At 49.9% G+C, this 26,628-nt stretch overlaps 1 protein-coding gene across 7 annotated transcripts in view; it reads right to left on the minus strand.

Moving 5' to 3' along the window:
• The window catches only part of Ulk4 (unc-51 like kinase 4), a 305,588-nt gene that overhangs the window by 131,849 nt on the left and 147,111 nt on the right, over positions 1-26,628 (minus strand). For all 7 annotated transcript variants that reach the window (XM_087563005.1, XM_087563004.1, XM_087563001.1 and 4 more), the window contains 1 exon segment: positions 11,801-11,906. In XM_087563005.1, coding sequence (XP_087419131.1) covers positions 11,801-11,906 — 106 coding nt within the window.

Raw genomic sequence — 26,628 nt, forward strand, 5'->3', positions numbered from 1 at the left:
TTAACATCAGACCCCCAGGCAAAAATTCACGGATGTTCAGAAACAAAAAGTGTGTTCTGCATCCTCGGTGGGAAGAAGGGTTAGAAATGAGGGTGTGGGGCTCAGCTCAGCTGAAGGTAGGACTGTAGAAGTGATTCAGTTGGAAGAAAAGCAAAAAAGGTGGTTACCTTGAGAGACAGAGACCACGGTCAGCTGGATGAGACTCAATTATATATAAAGTACATATATTTGTGTCGTGTGAACCATTAACTGGAGGTTCAGCTGAGAAAGGGAAGCGTTGGGGAAAGAAATACTCTAATCGTTCAGAGTTTCCAAAATTTATTTTTAAGATTGTGTGTGTGTGCGTGTGTGTGTGTGTGTGTGTGTGTGTGTGTGTGTGTATGTGTGTGTGTGCGCGCGCGCGCATTCTCGCGCAAAGCAGAAGGAGCTTGGCAAATGCAAACAGAAGATAGTAGGACCACACTTAGACACCTTCGTGGCTTTCTGGGAGGAACGGTGAACCTGGTCACTATTATCTGATATTTCAACATCCTGAAATGTCACAGAGAGCCACTGTGTGGGGTCTGAATTTTACTTACAAAAGAAAAATGAATCTGTCTTAGAGATACTTAGTAGACCTTAAAGTCCTAGAAATACCAACAGGGTCTGTGGTTTTGTTATTTTCGATTTCAGTAATAGGAAAAACTTTCACAGTTGAGTCCACGCAAACCAACATCTTTTCCTTGTGAAAATGAAGAGTAGGAAATATTCCACTTATTGTGAATCAAGACAGGAACACTCCTATGGCCAGAGAATGCCTGTCACTTTCAGGATGGCATGGCTGCCCCTTCTTTCTCCCTGCCCTCTCCCTCCCTCCTAACCTCCATGTTTGTGCTGAAATGTGCTCAGGAGAAGAGAGGCTTCAACATCGATCAGCCCTGTATACAGCACTGCATCTCACTATGCCAGCCCTTCTGCTCACCCCACCCCAACGTACCACGCAGGTCACACAGGTCACACAGGTCACAGGTTGCCAGTCTTCTCCAGACAGTGCGTGTGTCTGGAAGGGGCCTTCGATTTATCCAGTTGTGCCCAGTCTCTATCAGTGGCTACAACTTGTCAGCTCTCAACATCTGAACAAACATGAATCATGAGCAACTGGAATTAAAAACCAGTTCTGCTTCTTGTCTGTGAGATGTTTGGGCCTTCCGATCACACAGATGTTCTGAATTCATTTCCCGTCAGTGTCTGGTCAGCTGCTGACTAAACCCAACAGCTACAAAAGGAGCATCTTTGTAGGCTCCACCCCTAAGCCCCAGTGACCAGAGAGGAAGTAGTTATGCCCCCTTATGCGTGATGGCTCTCAGAGGGGACTACACAGCCACCATCTCCCTGCGGAAATGTTCGGTTTAACTTGGCCCCATATTTGAAGACATCAGACTGATTCAGAGTTATACTTAAGTCTAGAAATGCAAAACGTAAACATATATTTAGAGATAACATTTTATGTCTAGTAATTTTCAGTCTAATCAAAAGTTGTAATTTAAAATGAACTAGCATTAAGCAGGGGAGACGGCTCACTTGTTAAAAGCAATGGCTGCTTTTGCAGAAGACCCCAGTTGCCAAAACTCACACAGTGGCTCACAGCTACCTGTAACTCCAGTTCAAAAGATCTGGGGCTCTCTTTTGGCTTCCACTGGCACCTGCACAGTGCTCTCTCTCTCTCTCTCTCTCTCTCTCTCTCTCTCTCTCTCTCTCTCTCTCTCAAAACACTAACATCATTCTTAATCACAGAGGCACTAGGTACATTTGTCATTGCATGCATACTGTGTGTATAGAGAGATCTAGAAGCGAACAGAGATGTGTACCCACTGCAAATGGGATTTACATTAGCTACACAGAGACACACTGGCCCTGAAGGCAGAGAAAGGGGGATACCGACAAGGCTGTCTGTGGGCCAACATTAATTACCAATATCAACAGACAAGTAAAGAAAGAAGCATCATCCTCCCCCAGACCATTCAACGAGACAATGGCTTCTCTGAAACCAAACATCGGGTGAGACAGCCATGTCTGCTACCGAACCCTGAGGAGAGAATGGGGAGTACACAGAGACTACAGCACCATGTCTAGATAAACACAGATGAAAACCCACTTCACAGATTGCCAGCAAGTCAAATCCAGCAAAGAACAAAGATCGCCAGGGGCTGGAGATGGCCCAGAGATGAGGAGAGCCTGCTGTTCTAGCAGAGAACCCAGTTCAGTTCCCGACATCCATGCTAGGAAGTGCCTTTAGACTCACAACCCAAGTACGAATGACTTTCCCTGCAGAGTTAGGGAAGGAATCCTAAAATTCACAGATGCACAAAGACCCTGAAGGGCCAGAGCCATCGTGAGAAGAGAAAACCTAGAACCTTCATGTTCTTGAGTTCACATCATACTACTGAGTTGAAGGAACCAAAATGGCTTAGCTCTGAAACCCTGAGTCACCAGCCTGTGATCAATCACTGTGGGAGTCGGGACCATTATCCTTGAATCACTATAGAGCAGTTTTATGGCTGCCTCCCTCTTCTCCCCACAGGGGGATTATGGTACATAGGATGCCTCCTGGGAAGGAGAGTGGGATGAACAGGCAAGCCCACAGTCAGCCATACGATAGCACAGGGGCCTACCCAGAGTGCAGACCCCACACTAACCAGCACAGCAGCAGAGGCAAAGCCATGTTTCCATGGACAGTCTGAGGTCAGTACAGCTGATCACGAGAGATGCTAGCACATCTGACTGGAGACAGGGTTCCCGCCTGTCACAGCTGAAGCTCTATCCATGGGCACTAGTCAAGCACAGGGGATATGGATCTCTCTACCCAGGACTGGGTTTCCGTGGCCTGGCATTGAGTGTCAAGGCAAAGTCCTGTACAGACCAAGTACCCACAGACAGAGAAGAGGGGAGGCTGTGCCTGGGCACCCAGGGCAGTGTGAGCCTACATTTCTGCCTGTAGACGCTGGCTGAGTCTACCACCTGGACTTAATTCCTTCTTAATTCCTCCCAACTGTCAAGTTGGTGGACTTTTACATTCCCTAGTAGACAAACCTCTAGGCAGGCCTGTGTGGGATCGTTTAGCTTCCCAGCATGCCTGCAAGGGATTGTGTAGTTAACTAGGTTAATTGAGGTGGGAAGGCTGCAGTGTTTAACAGAGAACCCCACAGGCTACTATGTTTGAATGCTTGGTCCTTAGTTAGTGGAACTGTTTGGGAAGGATTAGGAGGTGTGGTCTTGTTGAAGGTGTGTCACTGGTTGGGGAAGGGAGACTTTAAGGTTTCAAAGGCCCTCTCCAGGCTCTATCTTGCTTACTCTCTCTGGCTGCAACATATAAATAAGATGTAAACTCTCACCTATTGCCCCAGCACCATGCCTGCCTGCCTGCCTGCTGCCATGCTCCCCACCTCTGATGCTGAATCTGTCAAGACCTTTCTCTCTCAGCTTGCTCCTGCAAGCAGATTTTATTTGTATTCTTGGAGTTGGAGGAGAGATGGTACAGGCCATTCTCCACTCTGTGGCTCCCTCAAGGACTCTTGCTTTGTTGTTATGATAAAGCTGGATGCTGAGGTGCCTTGCCCCGTGCCCTAGGCCCTGTGGAAGTATCTTCCATGCATAAAGAACTAAGTGAGCCGATATCCCTGAGGCAAAGACTGCAGGAGGGTCTTGCACCAACACTAACATTTATTAAGGCTTCTGCTCCTGAACAGTTTTATCGAGCATCAGTTGGTGACCATTCTGTGGGGATGGGATGACAGGGATGAGCTGTGTTGGTAGTGCCAACCTGCTTTACTGTGTCAACCTGAGAGGGTCCTGCCTCCAGATGATTTCAAACATAATAAATCCTCCCTTTTTCAGAGTAATTTATGAAACTGACTGCAGAAACAGGCATTCGAGTGTCCCACGTACATGCCAGAGCCATCAGACAGTCTCCAGCCAACAGTGCCGACAGTGGGAAGGCAGAACTAAGGAAGTCCCCCAGGAAGAAGGGTCAACTTCAACTCAAAACACTTGCTTCAAAGGGGATCTGTGTGGATTATCCTGAGCGAAAGGTGAGTGACCATGCGTTTGGGTTGACCCGCTGTGGAAGAGGTCATACAAACTTGTATAGTTAGACAAAAGCACTGAAAGTCACAAATTGTCACCTACCCCAAAACCTTGCTGTGGTCATCAGGGAGGCTTCTGCCGGCTGATGTTCTGAAGCCTTTACCAACATCTCAGCCAAGTGGCTCTGTGAGGGTCACTCTTCAACTGTCAGCTTCTGGGATCCGGCACATCTGTGAAGGATTCTCTAACCAATGGCCCATGCCCTATGTATGGGCAACACCACACCACGGGCAGTGAATGGAAGAGAAAGTGAGTCGAGCCCTGGACTACCTCTCTGCCTCCTGATTGCTGCGCCACGTGATCAGCCTCCTCTTCTGCTATGATGGACTGCACCCTAAAACTGTGGGCCACACGAACCCCACTTCTGTTGATTTTGTCTGGTATTCTGTCTAAGTCGGAAGATCACATGACTCTGGCTCTTCACCTGTGTACTGTTTACTTCTGTTGCTGTGATAAAACACCCCAACAAAAGGCGATGGATCAGAGACACTGGTTTATCTTGGCTTACAGTTTCAGAGGGACACAGTCCCTCACAACAGGGAGGGTTCGGCTGCAGGAGTGTGAGGCTGGCCCTGGCAGTCAGGAAGCAGACTGGTCACGTTTCATTCTCATACAGGAAGTAGAGAGCAAGAACAGGAAGTAGGGCCAGGCTACAAGGCCTCAAAGCCCAGCCCTAATGATGCATATTGTCCAACAAGGCTCTACTGCCTACAGTTATAGAACCTTTCCCAACAGAATTACCAACTGGAACCAATGTCCAAACACACCAGCTGGGGACATTTCACATTTGAACCACAGCCATCTGCAACATCCCCCTCCCAGCAAGCATGACGCTCTGTCAGGCGATCTGTGGGACCTTTACCATAGGAGCCGCTTTCCTAGGGACCTTCAGCTCACAGTGGGTTAGCAGGACTGGCCAGGTCTATACACTTTTAAGCATGTTATTAATCTCCAAACATACTGAGAGCTAATGAGTGGCGTCTACACAGGAAGCACCTGGGTTTTCAATAACATCATCCTTCAAAAGAAACAACTGCCCCAGCTCAATGTGCAAAAACTGAAGCCAGTGCCAGGGCCAGGTGGGAGGTGGAACAGAGCGCCCAGCGGCACCCCCGCTGAGCGGTGCCTTGCCTGGGTTCTGGCTGGACGAGCATCGGGAGGGAGGGAGGGAGGGGCAGGCCTCTCATCTCTGGTCATCTTCCGTCTTTCCTGGTGGGAGCTGTGTGTCCCGAGTGAGCATCTGAACCCCGTTACCCGCCTTTGGTCATCTGAACAATGAGGGGCTTCAACAGGACAGAGCTGCTGTGGCTCCAAATGCCCTGATCCAAAGACAGTCGCTCCCAGCTAGAGGAAGCACTCGGAGGACAAGACACCTGCCACACAAGAGTGGGCACCTGGGCTCGGATTCCCTGAACCCAGACAGAAGCTAGGACAGTGACAGTGGTGAATGCCTGTAACCCCAGCACTCTCTCTTGGTGAGATGGAAGGCTCGGCAGGAGAATCCCCCAAAACTCACAGGTCAGCGAGGCGGCCATTCACGGTGGTGAGTAGCAAGAGGTGGTGGGAAGTAGGGACCATGCCTGAGGTTGTCCTCTGACCCCCATACATGTATTCACACATACGTGAATACACGTAGTATAGACACATTAAAAATAAAACAAGTGGTCTGCTCAAGGAAACAATGGGAAGGGGGGTATTCCAGGCAAGGAGCAGAGAAAGAAGGGGGGAGACACTGGAAGAAAGATGTAGAAATACCCACTTACAGGAAACTGTTCACTGGATGGTGAACAATGACCTGTTTGCACTCAAGTATTTGTGAGGAACTGAGGCAGGTAAGAGAGGAGCCCCGACTCAGCTCGCGGCTCAGTGTGCTCATTGTCTGACAGTACCTGGTTTCCATATCTGCAAGTGGAAGGGCCGGTAGTCTACTCTATCAAAATGTTCCCCTAGATTGCTGCCCTCTGGGGTCTCACCTCCTAAGTGTTTGGGATGCTAAGGGCTTTGACGATAAAACGCACATGAGGAATCTCAAGTCTGAGTGATCTCTTGATAGTCAGTTTACAGTCAGAGCAGCAGACCCCCGAGACAGAGAGCACACTTCACCCGTGAAGGGGAAGGATTAGCCTTGTTTTGCAGTGTGTGGAGGAGTTATTAATGCCTCCATAAAGTTTTATATCTGTTTTAATCCCATTAATAACCATCTTTGCTTTAATGTCCTGCATACTGAATCCTCTAGCAATGAGCTGCGGTAACTGCCGCCTGTGTGAGATTTGTTTTCCCTCTAAAGATATAAAAGAGAAGGCACCAGAGAGCTTGGCAGCGCTGACGCCATTAAAGGGAAGAGGAGAGGCAGATGCCCCATGCTTTTTCTGTGAGTCTAACCTGCTCTTTCCACATTTCTATCTTCAGTTCTCAAATGTGGCAGAAGGAAATAAAAGCGAATGTTCACCACATCAGGGAAAGCACTTACACAGGAAACAATTTACATCGTAATAGCCTGATTCCCTCACATAGGCTTCCCCCCTGCACTGCATCTGGAGACAGCAAGGCTGCTCAGTAAATGTGATGCAAGCATCTCACAGCCCAGGAGCTCAGTAGCCCAGAGGCCAACCTCTCACACTGTGTCCCCAGGTCCAGAGCTGATCTCCATGTCCCCCAGTCTCCAGCTTGCTAATGTGAAGTGGCTGTCTGGGGACTTGAATAAACTGAGGCCCTCGATCCCATGATATCGCTCCTGTGTTAGGAACTCGGGGAACTGACAGGAGATTTGCGATGTCTAGGAAGATGAGGCTAAGCTATGGGCAGGCAGACTACCATCCTAGTTGAGAAGCTGTGAACTCCAGTACTCACTGGCGGCTGACACTGATGCCCTACATATACCAAAGGATAAAGGAAAAATATTCCAACCAAACACAACCGATCATGGAACACCTGAAGGGCCAGCCTCCTTAAGCCACTCAAGTCTGACCGCATGTCCTGTCCCATAGAATGTGCACGTGTGAGCTCGCACACACTGTGCTCTGCCCATAGCTCCTCTCAGGACCAGCGGTCTGGGCCTCACTGTTATCAGCGCTTCTTCCTTCCGTCATCCAGCGCTTTCATCCATAATTCACTTAGGCGTTCTCCCTTTTGAATAGGAGACAACTGATTCCCCACAGTAGGAACACTAGTCTAGTCTTCCTTCAGAGAAGCCCAGGAGAATGCTGAGGGGATGGGAGGGAGACCCTCAAACGGGCCATTACTTGTGCTTCTTCTTTGGGGAGGTTGTCTATTCAAGTATTCTCTGCATTTGTGAATGAGTGCCTGTGTTTACCGTCATTGAGTTGTAGATGCTTTTTATATATTATGGATACTAGTTTCTCTTCAGAGATAAGGTGTGCAGGTATATATTCATTCCTCTGTCTGCAGGAACAGGAGGATTGCCTTCTCTATTCTTCACTGACAAGGAATTATAAGACCATGGGGAATGTATGCCATGAAAGAAAGCACCAGGTACAGTGAAGAAGAAAGTCAACCACGAATCAGGACTGATTACCAAACAAACTGTCAGTAAATGAATGCTAGAGCCATGCCTGTGGTGCTCATCCACCAGAAGTGTGGTTCATTTCCTCCATAAGCTGTGATCAGGCCAGACAGAGTCGTCCTCACAGCTGTCAGCTTAGTTCTGTCTCCTGGGTGCCAGGCTGCAGGTCTCCTCTGGGCCTCGCCTCCATTAGCACGTTTACACACAGCCCCAGATCGCCCCAGATCTCCCCCGATGAAGCCTTCCTCTTCAATTATCACCTCCTAACAGAACTGTCCCTTTGTTCAGAATCCTGCAGTCACCCATTTTGAAAATGAGTCATTTCCCACTTATTAACAACAGGGGCTCCAGAGCACTGGCTGCTCTTTGCTGGTTGGTGAAGGCTAACTCAATTAAACTGGAACCCACAGTCCTTCTTGCCACTCAGCTGTCTGCGGCTTCCCTTCCCTCCTCCTCGTCTTCAGTGGTCAGACATGATGTCAAGCTGACAGGCTCACTGGCTTTTACTACTTACCTTAAATGCTTATGCTAATATTGGTGATTATGCATGGAGAATTTACATATATTATCATTTGACTTTCAAAACAAACACTTGGAAGTGGCTCCTGCCTCTCTGGAGAGAGGAGCCTCAGCTTCTTAGAGAGTAAGCTGCAGACTCAGACTCAAACCCACGCTGCCTTCTCCAAATGCTCCCTGAACTTGTGGATGTGCCCTCTCTGAGGGAAGATGGAGGTAAAGGCAGGCCTCTGGGGAGCTCCTAAGCACCCACTGAAGGCAGAGCTGCCTGAGCTCTTTCACCAGAGTCTCGGACTCACTTTCCACAGAGTATTTTCCTCAACAATTTTCACGTTTCAAAATCAAATCCAGGCAAGATACGGTGCTATACCCCTTTAATCCCAACACTAGGAGGCTGAGGCAGGTGGATTTCTATGAGTTCAAAACCAGCCTGATCTACACAGTGAGTTCCAGGACATCCAGGGCTACATAGTGAGACCCTGCTTCAAACTTTAAAAGAAGTTTGGAAAGAGAGGAGGAAGCTTGTTAAGTGTCTTTTATTGAAGCCCTTTTGGCTGGTAAAATGGCTTTGCTATTTCAGAGCACCTGAGCCTGAAGAATCCTCAATGAACATGGAGGAGTGGGCCCAGCAGGAAGCCAGACACATGGCATCAAGTAAGAAGGAAACACATGGCCTGTTGATTGACAGGTCAAAATAAAGAGAAGATAAAAGGAGGGGAACTCGGCCGCTGCATGCAACGTCTTAGCTCCCAAACATGGGGGCGTAAAATCCCAGCTCAGTCCCAACACAGTGCAGACAGAATTGGGTAAATGCATGATGTCTTGTACTACACATAGTAGGTCCACACAGAAGGGAGATGGGCGCTTCAGTGTGGGGGAGGTAGTGCCAGGGTTGGTGCATATCAATCACATGGGTGAGCTACACTGCATACAGCACAGCTCACTGGCACCTCCTTACAGGGAAGGTTCTGGCTGGGAGATCTCAGGGTGTCGTTGTCCCAGGGCCACCAGCAAAATGGGGAAGGAGGCAAGGCTGAGCCCTAGGATTCAGAAGCTTGGGATGGGAGTTGGGGAGTGGCAGGGACCACGGTTACCTCTTAAGCATTTGTATCTCTTAACTGCCTCACGGATCATCTTACCTTAAACCCTGCCAACCTCATGTACGGCCTTGCATGCAGTGCCTGGCACCTGCTCCACACCCATCCTATGCCAACAGAGGCTGAGTCCAGGAAGTATCTAACTGCACCAGGAGTGAAGCACGGCAGGGGATTCTCCTGGGGAAACAGGACTAGTTTATGCGGCGTTGTTTCTTTACTATGTTCCAGGCCCTTTTCCAATGGTTCATGCCCATTAGCCATCTTCATCCTCCCCTCCCACCTCCAGGTGGGCGGGTGTGATGTCATCATCTCCATTACAGAGCCAGAGACCCTAAGTAGCCACCTCAGGGATACAAGTGACTGAAGGTGTCTTCACCCCAGCCCTTGCTGCTCTTCCAGTCCCCAGCCTGGGACAGGGTTAGTTCAACATCATAAGTATGCAGATAAAGCCCCTTACCCATAGACTCACTGCACCTGCCCGTCCGATTGTGCTCTTGCAAAGGTTTAAGGAAAACCGTAATCAGGTAAACTCTAACTGACCCAGTTCCTCATAACTAAGATGTGTAGAAGTTCCAAGAGAATGTATTTTAGCACATTTTAGGGATTTTTCTCAGGTTTTACCATGCATGTCGCTGCCTACTTCAGCGCCATTGCTAGGGTAAGCACATGCATGGGGGTGAGCACATGTGTGAGGGTAAACATGTGCGTGAGGATGAGCATGTGCATGGTGCATGATGGTTACTACAGAAATGGGGGTAGAAGTTGGAGACGTGGCTCAGTGTGAGAGTGCGTTCCTAGCATGCACACAATGCAGCCCATAATCACCCATCACTCCAGCTCCACTGCAGCCAGTGCCCGATGTCTGAAGGTACCTGCACTTGCAAATATACCTTCACAGAAGGCAGACAGATATACAATTTGAAATAAAATAAATGTTTAAAAGAATGAGACCAAAAGCAGACCTTGTGGCCTTTGTAATCCTAGTCCTAAAGCGGCTGAGGCAGGAGACACATGGCAAACGTTGTATGTTTCCTCAGGTGCTGTTAATGCCTCTCCAGGTACAGGTTTGCTAACTCATCTAGTAAGTTTGAATTTTGAAATGGGACTTCCCATGCAGCCCAGGCTGGACCTGAACTCTTGATGCCCCTGCTGTTGCCTCCCTAGTGCTGGGACAACAGGCATGTGCCACCCAGCTTTGGAGGTTATTCGTAAAGGAGTGTAAGAGGGCTCTCAAATGTGGTTCCTTTATTCTTACAGCACAGACAATTCTCAAAGTGATTTTCTGGTCTCTTGAGTAAACACTGATTTAGACAGATTAATATAAACTTGACAAAAAAAAAAATCAGTGTTTTGATTCCTGACACCCTGTGAACCATCGAAGACAAAGAGAGCTCCTTTAAATGCCTCTTTGGAGGTGCTCTGTTTTGCTTTGTTTTTCCGTTCTGTGGCACTGTGCTGCTGTGTTGTGTAAATCTGTCACCCTGACAGCTCTGCTGGGAATGCCGGGCTGGCCCTCAGATCCATTAGGGAAATGTCAAGGTATAAGATGAGCCCAACCTCAGCTCCGAAATGTTAATAACGCTGATAGTTTTCGGATAGAAGCAAACAGTCTCACCCTGGTTTGTAATCTCACCCTGTTTTAAAATAAAAATGCTTTTTAAAAAACCACCGAGGGGTTGGGGATTTAGCTCAGCGGTAGAGTGCTTGCCTAGCGAGCGCAAGGCCCTGGGTTCGGTCCCCAGCTCCAAAAAAAAAAAAAAAAAAACACCGAAACCACTGAGTTATACAGTAACCCTTCAATCCAGTGGTGCTGGTTCATGGGGTGAGAGTCAGGAGTTCAAGGTCATCCTTAGCTGCAAGAGCACCGAGTCACAGAACTGCTCTGCTCAGCTTCACGGAACTCCAGACCTCTGTGCCCCTGGATGCCCAGGCCATGGCCTGGTGACACTCATAGCCTGACCACCTCTATGTCTCCAGATGCCCAGGCCATGGCCTGGTGACACTCACAGCCTGCCCATCTGTACTCATCAAGCTCTGGCCTCTCCTGTTGCTGTAGTAGGAAGCAGTAGATTCTGGGTCACCACCACCACCACAGGCTGGACAGTCCAGAGGCCACACCCCACCCCGATTTATGAGCCACTCATCGTGGAACTTGAAACTCAGACCGTTTCTCTCCTCTGTACATTCCTTTGCCTCCCACTGTATCTGAAGCTGCCTCACCCTGGAGATAGTCCACAAGAACCAGATGCAGCTCAGCTCTGTCCACAGACTGGGCAAGGAACTGCACAGCCATGCGTCCAAGTCCCACAACCTTTGCTGGCGTGATTCACTCTCGGGATGGAAGAAAACTGAAGCAGTTGAATGCACAGCATGCACATAAAGCAGAGCTCCAACACCTGGGACCGAAATATCAGAACTGCGGCTGACATTATCGAGGCTGACCTCGGAGATCAGTCTAACAGCTGCTCGTTAGCCGCTGGCCCAGCAGCTCTGGGTGCTGAAGAGCGAGGGTTGCTCTTCCAGGGTTCAATCCCCAGCTTACCTTGCTCATAAAGCAGCTGCATGTTTGAGTCTTTGTAGGCCACCAGGTTGTTGAGTAGAGCAATCACACTCTGCATGGTATTACCCAGAATGCTCTCCTGATGCTCCTGCAACAGACCAGGCAGAAACACGTCCTGTCATCCTCAAGACAGACCACCTTTCTCCTCCACTCTCCCTTCTCTCCGGACACAGAAGCGCTGCAGAGATGGAGTTAAACCTCCACCGCACTCCCCACGTCAGCATCTTACAGAGCAGAGCTCAGATTACTGGTTTACTGTGGGAAATAACTAAACGAGGCCTTAGTTAAATGTCCCCAGGTACCACTGGTGTCCTTCTCAGTTCCAGGATCCCAATGCAACTGTGTTTCATTTACAGTAAATTCAGTTTTTGCAACAAATATTCGCTGTGCCCCAAATATCCACTTGGAAGTAAAGATGGGGGTGGGGTGACTAGAATCCTGCTGCAATGGAGCCACCTCCCAGCAGACACAGAAGGCAATGAACCTTGAGCACACTAGAGAGTGGCATGAGTGCAGAGGGTAGAACTCATTGACAGCAAAGAGCAGGAAACCGTGGTCTGGGGGTAGGGTGGGAAGAGCTGCAGGGCTGAGGGGTGTCCTGTGAGCCATGATCTCCAGAACCAGCATGAGTTTGTGTGCTCTGCTCACTGTTCCTTAGGTTGTGCCATCTGGGGCAGAGGGTGATAATGGCGTTAGCAGCAGGGACCTCATCGGTCCAAGGCTCACCATTCTACCCCACAAAAGCCATGGTACGGAGTGTCTGTTTCCAGAAGGACTCATCGTGACAGCCACGGGCTTCCTGAGAGTTTGCCAGCAGAACATCGCCTGCTCCTCACTCCTGCACTTGGGCATCCACACCTTGGTCCAAGTTCGTGACTTTGAGTTTTCTTAGGAAACTATCTACAGGCACTAGTTTTGAAACTCACTCCTCTCATGTCTCATGGAGCACTCTCTCCTGCCTTCTGGAGAAGCCCCTCAACCTTACTTACCTTGTCCTTGTCTACTGCCAGCACTCCCATCGGCCAGACTCAGCAAAGCCTTGTCTGAGACACAGGCCTGGTCTGTAAGGCAGCTTCCCATCTAAAGACCTGTTTCCATGTTCTTCTCTGAGTTCTGAGTCATGTGAACATACACTCCCCATAGTATGCTGACATTTCTGTCCACTGACTAGGCATGACGTGACCACCTCCTGGGCAGTTAACTGCACTTGGTCAAAAGCTTTAAGGGCCAAGAAGGTGGTCATCAGTCCTCTTCACCATGGCTGTGACTGCCAGGGATCAGAGAAAGACCATGGGCAAAGAGGCCAGGAGCTCCAGGGTAGAGAGAGCAATGTGTGCCTGTGACTGGGAAACATCCTCAGGACAGACCCAGCCTGTTGTGGAGAGTTCTCCTGACTCCATGCTGGCTGGGTTGCACCATCTATCTCTCTCTCTGACACAAGACAAGGTGTAAGCGTTCCAAGTGCCAGTGTCTAACACTGATTTCATAATCAGATGTGCACAGAGCGCTCCTGGGTAGATGTCCACAATCCTGCATCTCCCTGACACTGGCTTAGGACGATGGATGTGAAGGTGGCTGCAAGCCCCCAACTCCATCCAGTTTTGCTCACCGCTCGGTGGTAGAAGGAGGGAGTGATAATAAGAGCCCAGATGACACAACATGCTGTTCCTGATAAGTAACTAATGATACAGAGCAAACTTGTCCTCTCTGAGGGTGTGGGCCAATCCACCTTCAATTTAGGTCCTTTTTGGAAATGACACAAGCGCCCCTTGCTCACAGGCCACAGCATCAGCAAATGTAGCCCAATCTCACTGCAGATAGATCTATTGATACCCAAGTAATCATGATGGAAGGTACCCCTTCTCCTGTTTCCATTTTCAAAGACATTGTCTCATTAGCACCCAGGGAATCACTTTTGGCCTGGAAGCCACAGCAGTGCCCAGATTCTAGACTTCCTTTCTGGGATTCTGGGAAAGAGGGAACCCCGACAAGAAGCTGAAATCTCTCTGAAAGTCCTGGTCCTCCAGAGACCAGCAATGGAGGCTTTCTTGAGCTGTGGGCCAGCATTGCTCCTTGCTAAAGTCCTTTCTTCAACATGGCAGTCAACTTTAAAACCTCATACCCCTGGCCATTGAGAAGCCACATCAGATCCTAGCCAAGCAGGGTGGGCTCCCAACCAGGAGGTCCCAGTAACACCTCAGAGTGAAGGCCTTTGATAGCCACTCCTCTCATTCCATCTGCAGAGGCCTGTGGCCCTGAGAAGACACAGTCTCACCAACATTGCTGGGGGTTAGGGGACTGGGGTACTATGGGTTTGGTGCACAGCATAAAGAGGAGACTCCCAATTGCACCGGCACACTGCGCTCGGCTCCCTCTCTGCTCTCAACACTGTTTCTAGCTTCTTTACTTCCAAGCCCTTACGAACCTGAACCCCACATATCCTACACTGAGGACTTTATAAAACTTATGTTCTAGAGTTATCTTTGCTTGCTTTATTTACTATATGTAACAGGCTTCTACATGGTGCAGGGAGGGAGGGAGGGAGGAAGGGAGGGAGTAGAGTCTGCACAGACGCCTCTCTCTTCACAGTGAGGAGGTTTGAGAGCAGCTGAGGACCACAGTTGTGGCAAAGCCATGGAGAAGGCACGAGTGTGGGTAAGCCCACACCCCGCTAACATTTATCAAGTTGAGTTACTTCACCTCTTAGACCTTAATAAGATTTGTTCCTGCTCATTTATTTCTTTAAGACAGTGCAGAAGATTATCTGGGGACAAGAACACAGAGGTAAGTAAGTGGGCACATCTGTGGTGGCCATGTCAGGAGACAAGGGCCAGGAGCTGGTTTCAGTGGAGTAGAGCTGGAGGAGGAGGTAGCTTTGGTCAGAGGCCAAGTCATGGGGACTTGTTCCAGTGGGTCAGCCCTTGCCCTCCCCCAAATGTATGCCTGAGTTCCAGGGTGAGCAGACAGTAACAGGAGGCAGGGTAACTCATCCTTATCTCCACCCAGACTCCCACCCCCACCCCACAAGGTTAGAGCCCACAGCACTGTGTTCTCCTGACATAAGGGAAGGAAGAGACAGGCAAGCACACAGGGCCTTGCAGTTAGCTCTTGGAACATGGTGGGGAGTCCCAGCATCAGCACTGGCAGAGTCTACCCCAGCCGGCCTCTGTATAGCCGGGTGGTCAGTACAGCAACATGTGAGAGCTTGCTGGGTGCAGAGTACAGCCCGCCGAGCACATAGCTCATTTCGCATCTCACTTTGCCCTCATAAAGGCATGGAAGGGCTCACTTCTTTCTACAGATGAGGGAGGAGGTGACCATGACCAAGCACAGCTTGTCATATGCTCCACAGTGGCAAAACCAGAAGCTCAGTCTGGGCTGGTGGAAGCCCTGCCTCTGTGTGTGCAACACTGAGACAGGTTATAGAAGTTGTGGGTCAGGCTAGTCAGTACTCGGGGTGGGCCGTGCAGCGGCACCTGCAAACCTGTCAGGTTATCTGAAAGGAGTGCAGAAGTAATTGGGTTACTCATGCGTGAATCCAAGCACTTAGAAAGCAGAAGGATCACCTGCATTTAAGGTCAACCTGGGCTACAGAATGATACCCTGTCCCCCAAATAAACAAATTTAAACCAATCTGGATCTGGGGTAGGGGAGGGAAGGAACCCTGGAATATTGATTTGGGACACAAAGGGTAAACATGCCCCTCTTCCTTTGTGCTACAATGTGTCTGGCCTCCACTCTCCCTTTGTGCTACAATGTTTCTGGCCGCCTAAGGACATTTGTATGTCTTAAGAGGCTACATTGGGGAATAAACACATTACCCAAAACAACAGCCTGAACGCACCGGAAGCCTGTCTCAAGAGAGAAGACATCACCAACCCACAAACAGCAAGCCCAGGGCACCTCCTTCCCATAGCACATCTGGAAGCTCATTTGTGTGCCTGACACCACAGTGTGGGGACATTTAATAAACAGGACACTGAAGTGCTAACAGAACACAGGGCGTGCCAGCTGAGATAATTATAGCAGAAGCAGCAGAACTCAGTGTTTGGCATCACAGATGAAACTCCATTAAAACGGACAACCTCTGCTAAGGAAAGAGGTGGGCACCCAGTCTGAAGTGCCCATCTTCCCACTAACAGCCTTGGAGCTCATGGAAGGCCCTCAAGGGCCAAGGACTCAGTAAGTAAACAGTAGGAACAGAGCAGCCTTTCTGAAGTAGCTTCACTGCAGGCCAGCATCACACCTCACTGTGGTGCCTAAGACACTGAAGGACTTAAGTCTCCATTGAGAAGTCTGGTAAATTTGTGGCAGTGTGTCCACAATTAGGGGAACACAGAAGCAACTTCAGGGTCTACTGGGAAGTATGCATCTCTAGAGAGCAATCACAACAGATAGTATTCAGTCTTCAAAATGACTCCACCTGACACACTGTGGCGGTCAGTGCAAGAAGTCTGACAGAAAGAAAATGCCACAATGGGATGGTTCACCTCCACTGTCAACCTGGCTGGATTTGGAGTCACCTAGGACCACACACTTCTACAGTGGGTTCAATGTGAGTCGCTGGATGTGGCAGTGTCCACTCACTTCCTTTTGCAAACTTTCATCAGAGCCCTGAGAGCTTTGCAGGTGGTCTTTACAGCAATGGTGAGCAGACATGCAGGCGAGAGACACTTTGCTTTGACAGGTGACTTTTTCTTTTTTCTTTTTTTCTTCTTTTTTCTTTTTTTCGGAGCTGGGGACCGAACCCAGGGCCTTGCGCTTGCTAGGCAAGCGCTCTACCACTGAGCTAAATCCCCAACCCCAACAGGTGACTTTTTATGAGGTTCTTCTGCCCACAGCTCCTGCTCTGTGGATGCTGACCTGGGCCTCCACTTCCTTTCCTTTCATCCACTGGTGGCTGCTGTTATAACCTGTGTAGTTGCATAGCCTTGTGATTCTGCTTCTTCCCGCACTATGCCCAGCATCCTCCTCTCTGTCTGTACTGTCTAGGATGCAGTCTCCCACGTCGCAGGATTCCTAAGACAGCAAAGGCTCAACCTCCATTCCCACAGCATCTATCACAGAAGCTCCAAGCTGGGATGAAACATTCGCATCTACAGGAAGCCCAGGGATATTGTTTCTAGAGATCTGTTAATGTCCAGAGCCCTAGTGGGGCTTGAAACCCTGGGAGACAGAAGGCTAGAGTGACAGGGCAAGGGAGAAGCAGGATATGGCTCTGACATCCTCGACTCCAGGCAATTTTCTTCAGAAGAATTTGGAACTGTTCTGTGACTGAGTCACACACTAACCCTTGGGGTGGGGGATAGGAAGGAGGCAAGCTGGGTGAGACTCAAAGGTCACCTGAGGGTTTAAAATTAGTCTGGTCATTTGCCAGAGGCAAGGGACTCCTGGGAATAAAGGGCAGGATCTGGCCCTCTGAGGCTGGCTGTTGTGATGGCTGGAGTGTCTGCCATGCACCAGCTGTGCCGGGAATGATGTGGCTCAGCAGCTCCTCAGCTGACAAGGCCAGCTTTCAGGTGAGGAGTGGGCTCTGACACAGCTGGGCCCAGGCTTTTGTCTCATCTGGAGCCAAGGTGTATGGTGCAAGTAGCCTAGGAGTCCATGGATGTAAGACAGAGTGGGCATCATCCCCATTTCTGACTACAGAAGAGAAGGGGGAAGGAAACATTACTGTTAAATCTGACTGACAGATAACGCAGGGGCTCTTGGGCAACAGCAAGTACCAATTACCACGAGGGAAGCTCTCTCCCTGGCAGAGCAGGCGGGTGGGAATCGACCGGTACCGCTGCCAAGCCCTTGCCGCGCTCAGCGTTAGAATCCTAAGCCCTGGTCCCACGGTAGCGGCAGCGCTGAGTAGGCCCTTCTGGCAGGTTAACTGTGTCACTTGGCTCCTGGCCTGGCGTATTCATGTCATTTGGAGTTCTAGCAGCACGCCTCCACAGTCCTGGCTCCTGATGGGGTGTGCCGCAAGGCAGCATGGTGGGCCACTGCCAAGTCTGCTTAGGCAGAGGGCCCTGGCAGCACAGCCTAAGGGAAGCAGCCAGGGCCAGTGTCCCTGGAGACAGAGGGCGTCTCATTTATGTATTTTCTTGGAGTGCTGACAGATCAACCTGGCCTGCAATGTGCTGAGAGAAAGACCAGCCTGAAGCAGGAAGGATGGACCAGAAAATGCAAGAGTGCACACGGCCCCTCTCACCCCGCAGCTGCTGCACACGGCCCCTCTCACCCCGCAGCTGCTGCACACGGCCCCTCTCACCCCGCAGCTGCTGCACACGGCCCCTCTCACCCCCGCAGCTGCTGCACACGGCCCCTCTCACCCCCGCAGCTGCTGCACACGGCCCCTCTCACCCCCGCAGCTGCTGCACACGGCCCCTCTCACCCCGCAGCTGCTGCACACGGCCCCTCTCACCCCGCAGCTGCTGCACACGGCCCCTCTCACCCCGCAGCTGCTGCACACGGCCCCTCTCACCCCGCAGCTGCTGCACACGGCCCCTCTCACCCCGCAGCTGCTGCACACGGCCCCTCTCACCCCGCAGCTGCTGCACACGGCCCCTCTCACCCCGCAGCTGCTGCACACGGCCCCTCTCACCCCACAACTGCCTAAAGGCCTGCTGCGCCGCGTGAGGAGCTATTTGGATAGACTCTTGTTGAAGGTGCAGTTCCCCCACTGGGCTGGGGGTGGGTGGGTGGCTGAGGCCCAGTAGCTGTGAACATAGGTGCTCAAGACAACGGGCTGGACACCCAGGCAGGAGAGTACTGAACCAAAGGCCACTGAGGAGAAGCCTGAGGAACAAACCATAACTGCCAGTTAAAAGCAGCTGCTCGACAGCGGGGTGGCACATGGTCATGATTCTAGCCCTGGAGAGGTGGAGACAGGAGAACTGTTAAGTCGTTCTGTGGTGTGAGCCTGTCTTAAAAAAAAAAAAAAAAAGGACAGGACAGGACAGAACAAAATGAGATGTTAAACAATACACTAAATTAAAATTTGAGCAATTCTTAAGGAAAAGCATTTTCTTTAGGAAAAAGCCTCAATGATTGTGTCTTCACTGGTGGACCAAATGGGCCAAAACTGCTTTTTTTTTTTTTTTCCTTTTCTTTTTTTCGGAGCTGGGGACTGAACCCAGGGCCTTGCGCTTGCTAGGCAAGCGCCCTACCGCTGAGCTAAATCCCCAACCCCCCAAAACTGCTTTTTACTACCACACTGTTCCCCACCATGGGGTAATGTCCGGTTAACAGATTCTGGTGAGCTGCTTATGCTCAGTGTGAATTCTCAGGAAGACCAGTTCATACAGGTAGACGGACACATAGATGCAGTGCCTGAGGAGCCCAGTAGAGGGCGCCATGTCCCCTGGATTTACAGGTGATTGGCAGCTGCCAGTGTGGGTGCTGGGATCTGTACACAAGTCCTTCCCAAGGGCGGTTCATGCTCTAGGTGCTCAGCCATCTCTCCACCGTCCATCGTGCCGAGTCACCTGCCCTGCCACTGTTGCCTCATCTTACAGAAAGCTGAGCAAGCGGTCCTGGAGCATAACCCAAACCATCTCATCTGTGTACAGAAACCACCATGCTCCCTCCAGTCTATGAAACAAGCAGTGTGTGCCAGACCCTCTCGAGACTCCACAGGAGAACCCCAAACCTGCACCCAGATGCAGAAACAGTTCAGTTTTATTGTTCATGGATCAGTCTATGCCATCGAGGACCATGGTCGATTCAAGGCAACACTGCCAGCCATCTTCTTCCAGTCTCTTATCAGCTGGGATCATCGCCAACCTCAGCTAAAACACAAACAGCCACCTGTGACTGACCTAGACTGTAGGCCATGCCCTGCAGGGCCGGGGACAGAGTGCTCAGGATTTGGCCAGGTGAGGCTGATGTGAGCTGGAAGTTCTCAGGAACAAGCAGGCAGCGGTGCTGGTCAGGGAGAAACGACAGACTCAGAAGAGAGAGAGGCTCTAGGGAACAGCATCAGCCATGGCTCTGCAGTTCAGAGCACCTGGGCATTTGCACCAGGAAGACAGTCAACTTTACCAAGCCACACCAAGGCCAGCTACTCAGACCAAAAACTGCACTGGGCTGAGGTTTCGGAATCCACCCCAGACTGAGGGCAAGGATGAATGCCTAGGGCTTGGAAGATGCTCGGTAGGTATGATCACTTCCCGTGAAATCAAGAGGACCTAGATCCAGTCCCCAAGCACCTTCTTAAAAGCTGGGAATGGCACACATGCCTGTTATCCTAGCAATGGGTAGGGCAGATACAGGGGACCAGGCAGGCAGCCCCACCAGGGGTAAGCCTGAAGTTCAGTGAAGACCCTGTCTCAGAGAACAAGGTGGAAAGCAATGGACCTTACTCAATGCCAACGTCTGGCCTTGGAATGCACACAGGTGTATCATACACATACATACATACACACACACACACACACACACACACACACACTGACATAAGAATGAACACAAGTTGTCAATGGAGTTCAAGACCAATGAAGAGCATACTACCAACACAGTGTCAAATGGAAAAGGCTGCTGTGACTGTTGATGAGCGCTGTGACTGTTCATATCCCCTGTGACTGTTGATGAGCGCTGTGACTGTTCATATCCCCTGTGACTGTTGATGAGTTCTGTGACTGTTGAGCTCTGTGACTGTTGATGAGCTCTGTGACTGTTCATATCCCCTGTGACTGTTGATGACCTCTGTGACTGTTCATATCCCCTGTGACTGTTGATGATCTCTGTGACTGTTGAGCTCTGTGACTGTTCATATCCCCTGTGACTGTTGATGATCTCTGTGACTGTTCATATCCCCTGTGACTGTTGATGAGCTCTGTGACTGTTGATGAGCTCTGTGACTGTTGAGCTCTGTGACTGTTCATATCCCCTGTGACTGTTGATGAGCTCTGTGACTGTTGATGAGCTCTGTGACTGTTGATGAGCTCTGTGACTGTTGAGCTCTGTGACTGTTGATGAGCTCTGTGACTGTTGATGAGCTCTGTGACTGTTGATGAGCTCTGTGACTGTTGATGACCGCTGTGACTGTTGGTGAGCTCTGTGACTGTTGGTGAGCTCTGTGACTGTTGGTGAGCTCTGTGACTGTTGGTGAGCTCTGTGACTGTTGATGACCTCTGTGACTGTTGATGACCTCTGTGACTGTTGATGACCGCTGTGGCTGTTGATGACCGCTGTGACTGTTGATGAGCTCTATGACTGTTGATGAGCTCTATGACTGTTGATGACTGCTGTGACTGTTGATGAGCTCTGTGACTGTTGATGAGCTCTGTGACTGTTGATGAGCTCTGTGACTGTTGGTGAGCGCTGTGACTGTTGATGAGCTCTGTGACTGCTGATGACCGCTGTGACTGTTGGTGGGCTCTGTGACTGTTGATGAGCTCTGTGACTGTTGATGAGCTCTGTGACTGTTGATGAGCTCTGTGACTGTTGATGAGCTCTGTGACTGTTGGTGAGCGCTGTGACTGTTGATGACTACTGTGACTGCTGATGACCGCTGTGACTGTTGGTGAGCTCTGTGACTGTTGATGACCTCTGTGACTGTTGATGACCTCTGTGACTGTTGATGAGCTCTGTGACTGTTGATGAGCTCTGTGGCTGTTGATGACCTCTGTGGCTGTTGATGTCTGCTGTGACTGTTGGTGACCCCTGTGACTGTTGATGTCCCCTGTGACTGTTGATGAGCTCTGTGACTATTGAACTCTATGACTGTTGATGACCTCTGTGACTGTTGATGAGCTCTGTGACTGTTGATGAGCTCTATGACTGTTGATGACCGCTGTGGCTGTTGATGACCACTGTGACTGTTGATGAGCTCTATGACTGTTGATGACTGCTATGACTGTTGATGAGCTCTGTGACTGTTGGTGAGCGCTGTGACTGCTGGTGGGCTCTGTGACTGTTGATGAGCTCTGTGACTGTTGATGAGCTCTGTGACTGTTGATGAGCTCTGTGACTGTTGATGACCTCTGTGACTGTTGATGACCGCTGTGGCTGTTGATGACCGCTGTGACTGTTGATGAGCTCTATGACTGTTGATGAGCTCTATGACTGTTGATGACTGCTGTGACTGTTGATGAGCTCTGTGACTGTTGATGAGCTCTGTGACTGTTGATGAGCTCTGTGACTGTTGATGAGCTCTGTGACTGTTGGTGAGCGCTGTGACTGTTGATGAGCTCTGTGACTGCTGGTGACCGCTGTGACTGTTGGTGGGCTCTGTGACTGTTGATGAGCTCTGTGACTGTTGATGAGCTCTGTGACTGTTGATGAGCTCTGTGACTGTTGATGAGCTCTGTGACTGTTGGTGAGCGCTGTGACTGTTGATGACTACTGTGACTGTTGGTGACCGCTGTGACTGTTGGTGAGCTCTGTGACTGTTGATGAGCTCTGTGACTGTTGATGACCTCTGTGACTGTTGATGACCTCTGTGACTGTTGATGAGCTCTGTGACTGTTGATGACCTCTGTGGCTGTTGATGTCTGCTGTGACTGTTGATGACCCCTGTGACTGTTGATGAGCTCTGTGACTATTGAACTCTATGACTGTTGATGACCTCTGTGACTGTTGATGAGCTCTGTGACTGTTGATGAGCTCTATGACTGTTGATGACCACTGTGGCTGTTGATGACCACTGTGACTGTTGATGAGCTCTATGACTGTTGATGACTGCTGTGACTGTTGATGAGCTCTGTGACTGTTGATGAGCTCTGTGACTGTTGGTGAGCGCTGTGACTGTTGGTGGGCTCTGTGACTGCTGGTGGGCTCTGTGACTGTTGATGAGCTCTGTGACTGTTGATGAGCTCTGTGACTGTTGATGAGCTCTGTGACTGTTGATGACCTCTGTGACTGTTGATGACCACTGTGACTGTTGATGAGCTCTGTGACTGTTGATGACCGCTGTGACTGTTGATGAGCTCTATGACTGTTGATGACTGCTGTGACTGTTGATGACTGCTGTGACTGTTGATGACCTCTGTGACTGTTGATGAGCTCTGTGACTGTTGATGAGCTCTGTGACTGTTGGTGAGCGCTGTGACTGTTGATGAGCTCTGTGACTGTTGATGAGCTCTGTGACTGTTGATGAGCTCTGTGACTGTTGGTGAGCACTGTGACTGTTGGTGAGCGCTGTGACTGTTGATGACTACTGTGACTGCTGATGACCTCTGTGACTGTTGATGTCCCCTGTGACTGTTGATGAGCTCTGTGACTGAGCTCTATGACTGTTGATGACCTCTGTGACTGTTGATGAGCTCTGTGACTGTTGATGAGCTCTATGACTGTTGATGATCTCTATGACTGTTGATGACCACTGTGACTGTTGATGACCGCTGTGACTGTTGATGAGCTCTGTGACTATTGATAAGCTCTGTGACTGTTGATGAGCTCTGTGACTGTTGATGTCCACTGTGACTGTTGATGAGTGCTGTGATCTTGTGGTCAAGTCTGATCAGCTGTGGCTATTCTTAAGATGGGGACTCAAGGTGGACCTGCTGGAGTCCTCGGAGCCTCCACACCTTGGGACTCTCTCAACAGTAAGACTTGGTTGTGTTCTGAACTCACGAGCCACACTTCCCTCCTTTGAAGGCTCCTAGATGAAGACAACCCACACGGCTTTCGGGAGATGAGGTGAGAGTGAGCAGGTGGGAAGCTCAGATTCGAGGCTCAGCCATCAAAGAGCAGAAATGAAAGGAGGAACAGCATTAGTGGTTTCTGTCCTAATGGCACCTGAGCCTCCTGTGTGCCCCAGAAACATCTCCGAGCCGCGTTGTGACAGGATGCCTAAATGAGGTCTCGGGAAAGATAATGGAGCTTTAATGATGGAAATAGTAAGGAAATTAAACCCCATCATGTTCCATTAAGCACACTCTCAGCTCCAGTCCTCACTAAATTATTTTAGTATGATTTTGCTTCTGCCTCTTGAAATAACCTTTCATGGTGATTTGATTTGCAAGCACAAATAAGGCCCATTTATATTCCAATATGAGACCCTGTGAGATTAATAAGAGATGGACCATCTAAGATCTCGCCATTCTGCAATTTGTTGGGGGGAGGGGGTGTCTTATTTTATATTTGTGTCTGTGAGATGATCATTGTGCTATAGTTACAGGCTCAGTTTGCAGTCACCCAAAACCTGCTGGAGCCCACCATCAGCCATGCAGCTCCTCCACCTGCCACACCCCTTCCCATGCTGGCACCCTGTTACCCATGACCTCACCCCAGTCCTCAGCCTCAGTCCTGCTGCTCTCTGGCAGTGTCACTCACATGTGTAGTGTTTTGTTGTGACCGACAGACTCCTAAGCTGTCCATACCAAGGAGGATGCTGCAGTGTAGCCATCCAGATGCACACCTCAGGGACAGGACAGCAAGGTGTGTGGTTAGCAGCCATGCACTATGTCAGGGACAACTCTAGGAGGACAGGACTGTAGTTTACCCTTAGCTCCACGGCAAGCACAGGCACCTTCCTAGCACTGGCCAAGCAGGCAGGTAGGTGGCTTAAAGATTCTTCACTGTACCTAGGGCTTCCAGAAAAGCATCCCAGAGAGAGAATTCTGATGCTTAAATGGACCCACAATTCACTGGGAAAATGGCTCTCCAAACCAATCCTAGCTGAAGAATTTAAAAGACCAGAGGACTCTAGAAACCCAGGGTGACCCTGGCTAAGACTCCTAGCAGTAGGGGATATGGAGCCTGAACTGGCCACCTTCTGTAACCAGACAAGACTTCCAATGGAGGGACTGGGACACCCACCCAGCCACAAAACCTTTAGCCTACAATTTGTCCTGCCTATAAGATGTGCTGGGGGTAATGATGACTCAGAAATTGAAGCAGCAGCCAACTAATGATGGTCCAGCTTGAAACCAATGGCATGAGAGGGAGCCCGCATCTGACACTGATAATATTCTGCTTTACTTGCAGACAGGAGCCTAGCATAACTGTCATCAGAGAGGCCTCATCATCAACTGATGGATACAGTCAGAGACCCACTGCCAGACATTAGGCAGCGCTTGGAGAACCCTGAGGAATGGGGGGGGGGGGAGGATTGTAGAGCCAGAGGGATCAAGGACATCACAAAACAACAACAACAACAACAACACCCTACGGAATTAACTACCCTGGGCTCTAGGGGCTCACTGAGACTGAACCAACAACCAGGGAGCCTGCGTGGACTGACCTAGGCCCTCTGCACACATTACACTTTTGTAGCTTGGTCTTTGTAGTGGTTTGAATAGGTTTGCTCCCACCCCTACCCCAGACTCATGTGTTTGAATGATTGGCCCACAGGGAGTGATGCTACTAGAAAGTGTGCCCTTGTAGAAATGGGCGTGGTCTTGGTAAGATCCCACCCAGCTAAGCCTATTTTTTATGTGTTTGCAGTTGAACAATGAATAGTTCTATTATTATGACTTGGTTATTGCTTTTGCTTGGACGTAAGGAGACAGGACTGTGTATCAAATTGACATGGGATGACACAAGCTTTTGATCTGATCTTGAGGCATAATCAATCATGAAAAGCTTAGGCCTAGGCATGGTGGCACACACCTTTAATCCCAGGAGACAGAGGCAAGCAAATCTCTGAGTTCAAGGCCAGCCTGGTACAGAGCAAGTCCTAAGTAGAGAAAAGCTTAGGTCCAGAGGTGGTGGTGCACACCTTTAATCCCAGCATTCAGGAGACAGAGACATGCAGATCTCTAGGTTCATGGTCAGTCTACAGAGCAAATACCAGGGCAGCCAAGCTTAGGTAGTGAAGGAGTTGGAAAACAGAAAGCTGGTGATAAGGTACCAGAATAAGGGGGCCATGATCCAGCTCCTGCAAGCAGCAGAACTCTGTTTCAGCCATGTGATTCCAGCTGTAGAGTCAAGAATAGGAGTTACTGGGACAGTTGATGCTGGTTAGCTGGAACTAAGAAATTAGCAGTGATTAAGGAGACCAGCATCACTGAGATGAAATCGTCTAGGAAGTGTTTTCTGAGAGCATAAAGAAGCTGTGTTTCAGAGATAACCAAGGTTGTACCTCCTGCTCCTGCAGGACTTGTTAATGTGCAAAAGTCACCCAGGTGGTACTGCTTTTAAAGGTAGCAAGGGGTCATGGAGAGCAGCTGAGGCTTGGCACTAAAAGAAGTCAGAGAAGACCATTGGTGAAGGTGCAGCCTCAGTTGCAGTTGATGGCCCAGGTCATGCAAAGAAGTTGAGCCTTGGCACCATGAAAAGAACCTATGAGAGGGGACTGGGGATTTAGCTCAGTGGTAGAGCGCTTACCTTGGAAGCGCAAGGCCCTGGGTTCGGTCCCCAGCTCCGAAAAAAAGAACCAAAAAAAAAAAAAAGAACCTATGAGAGGCTGTCGGTGAAGCCTAGCTGCAGCAGAAGACAGTTTACTGGAGATGCCAGCACGTGGGATGATCACTAAGAACAGCAGCAGCAGTGGAGTGGAGTGGAGTCAGCCAGAGCCTAGAGTGCTACAGAGGGCAGAGCTGAAGATGTGACCCAAGCCCTTTGGAGGAAACCAAAAGATAATTTATAGATCCCAGACATTGGAACAAGAAGCTGTAAAGTTGAACTTGTCTTGGAAACCCCAAGATGTTAGAGATGCAAAGCCATTGGATACCTGCTGAGGAAAGCTGCTAACAGGAGTGGAAGCAGCCCAAGAGAAAGAAGTGTGGTGCAGTCATCAAAGCAGACAGGAGGTGGAGACCTGATGAACGCTTTGACATCAGACATGGAGATGCAGAAACTTTGGAGTTTGTCTTGATGGTTTTTGCTTGTTCTTTGGTCCAGGATGCCCTCACTGTGATGTTTTAGAATGGTAG

This window comes from Rattus norvegicus, chromosome 8 (genome assembly GCF_021556685.1).
Source record: "Rattus norvegicus strain SHRSP/BbbUtx chromosome 8, alternate assembly SHRSP_T2T, whole genome shotgun sequence".
NCBI lineage: Eukaryota > Metazoa > Chordata > Mammalia > Rodentia > Muridae > Rattus > Rattus norvegicus.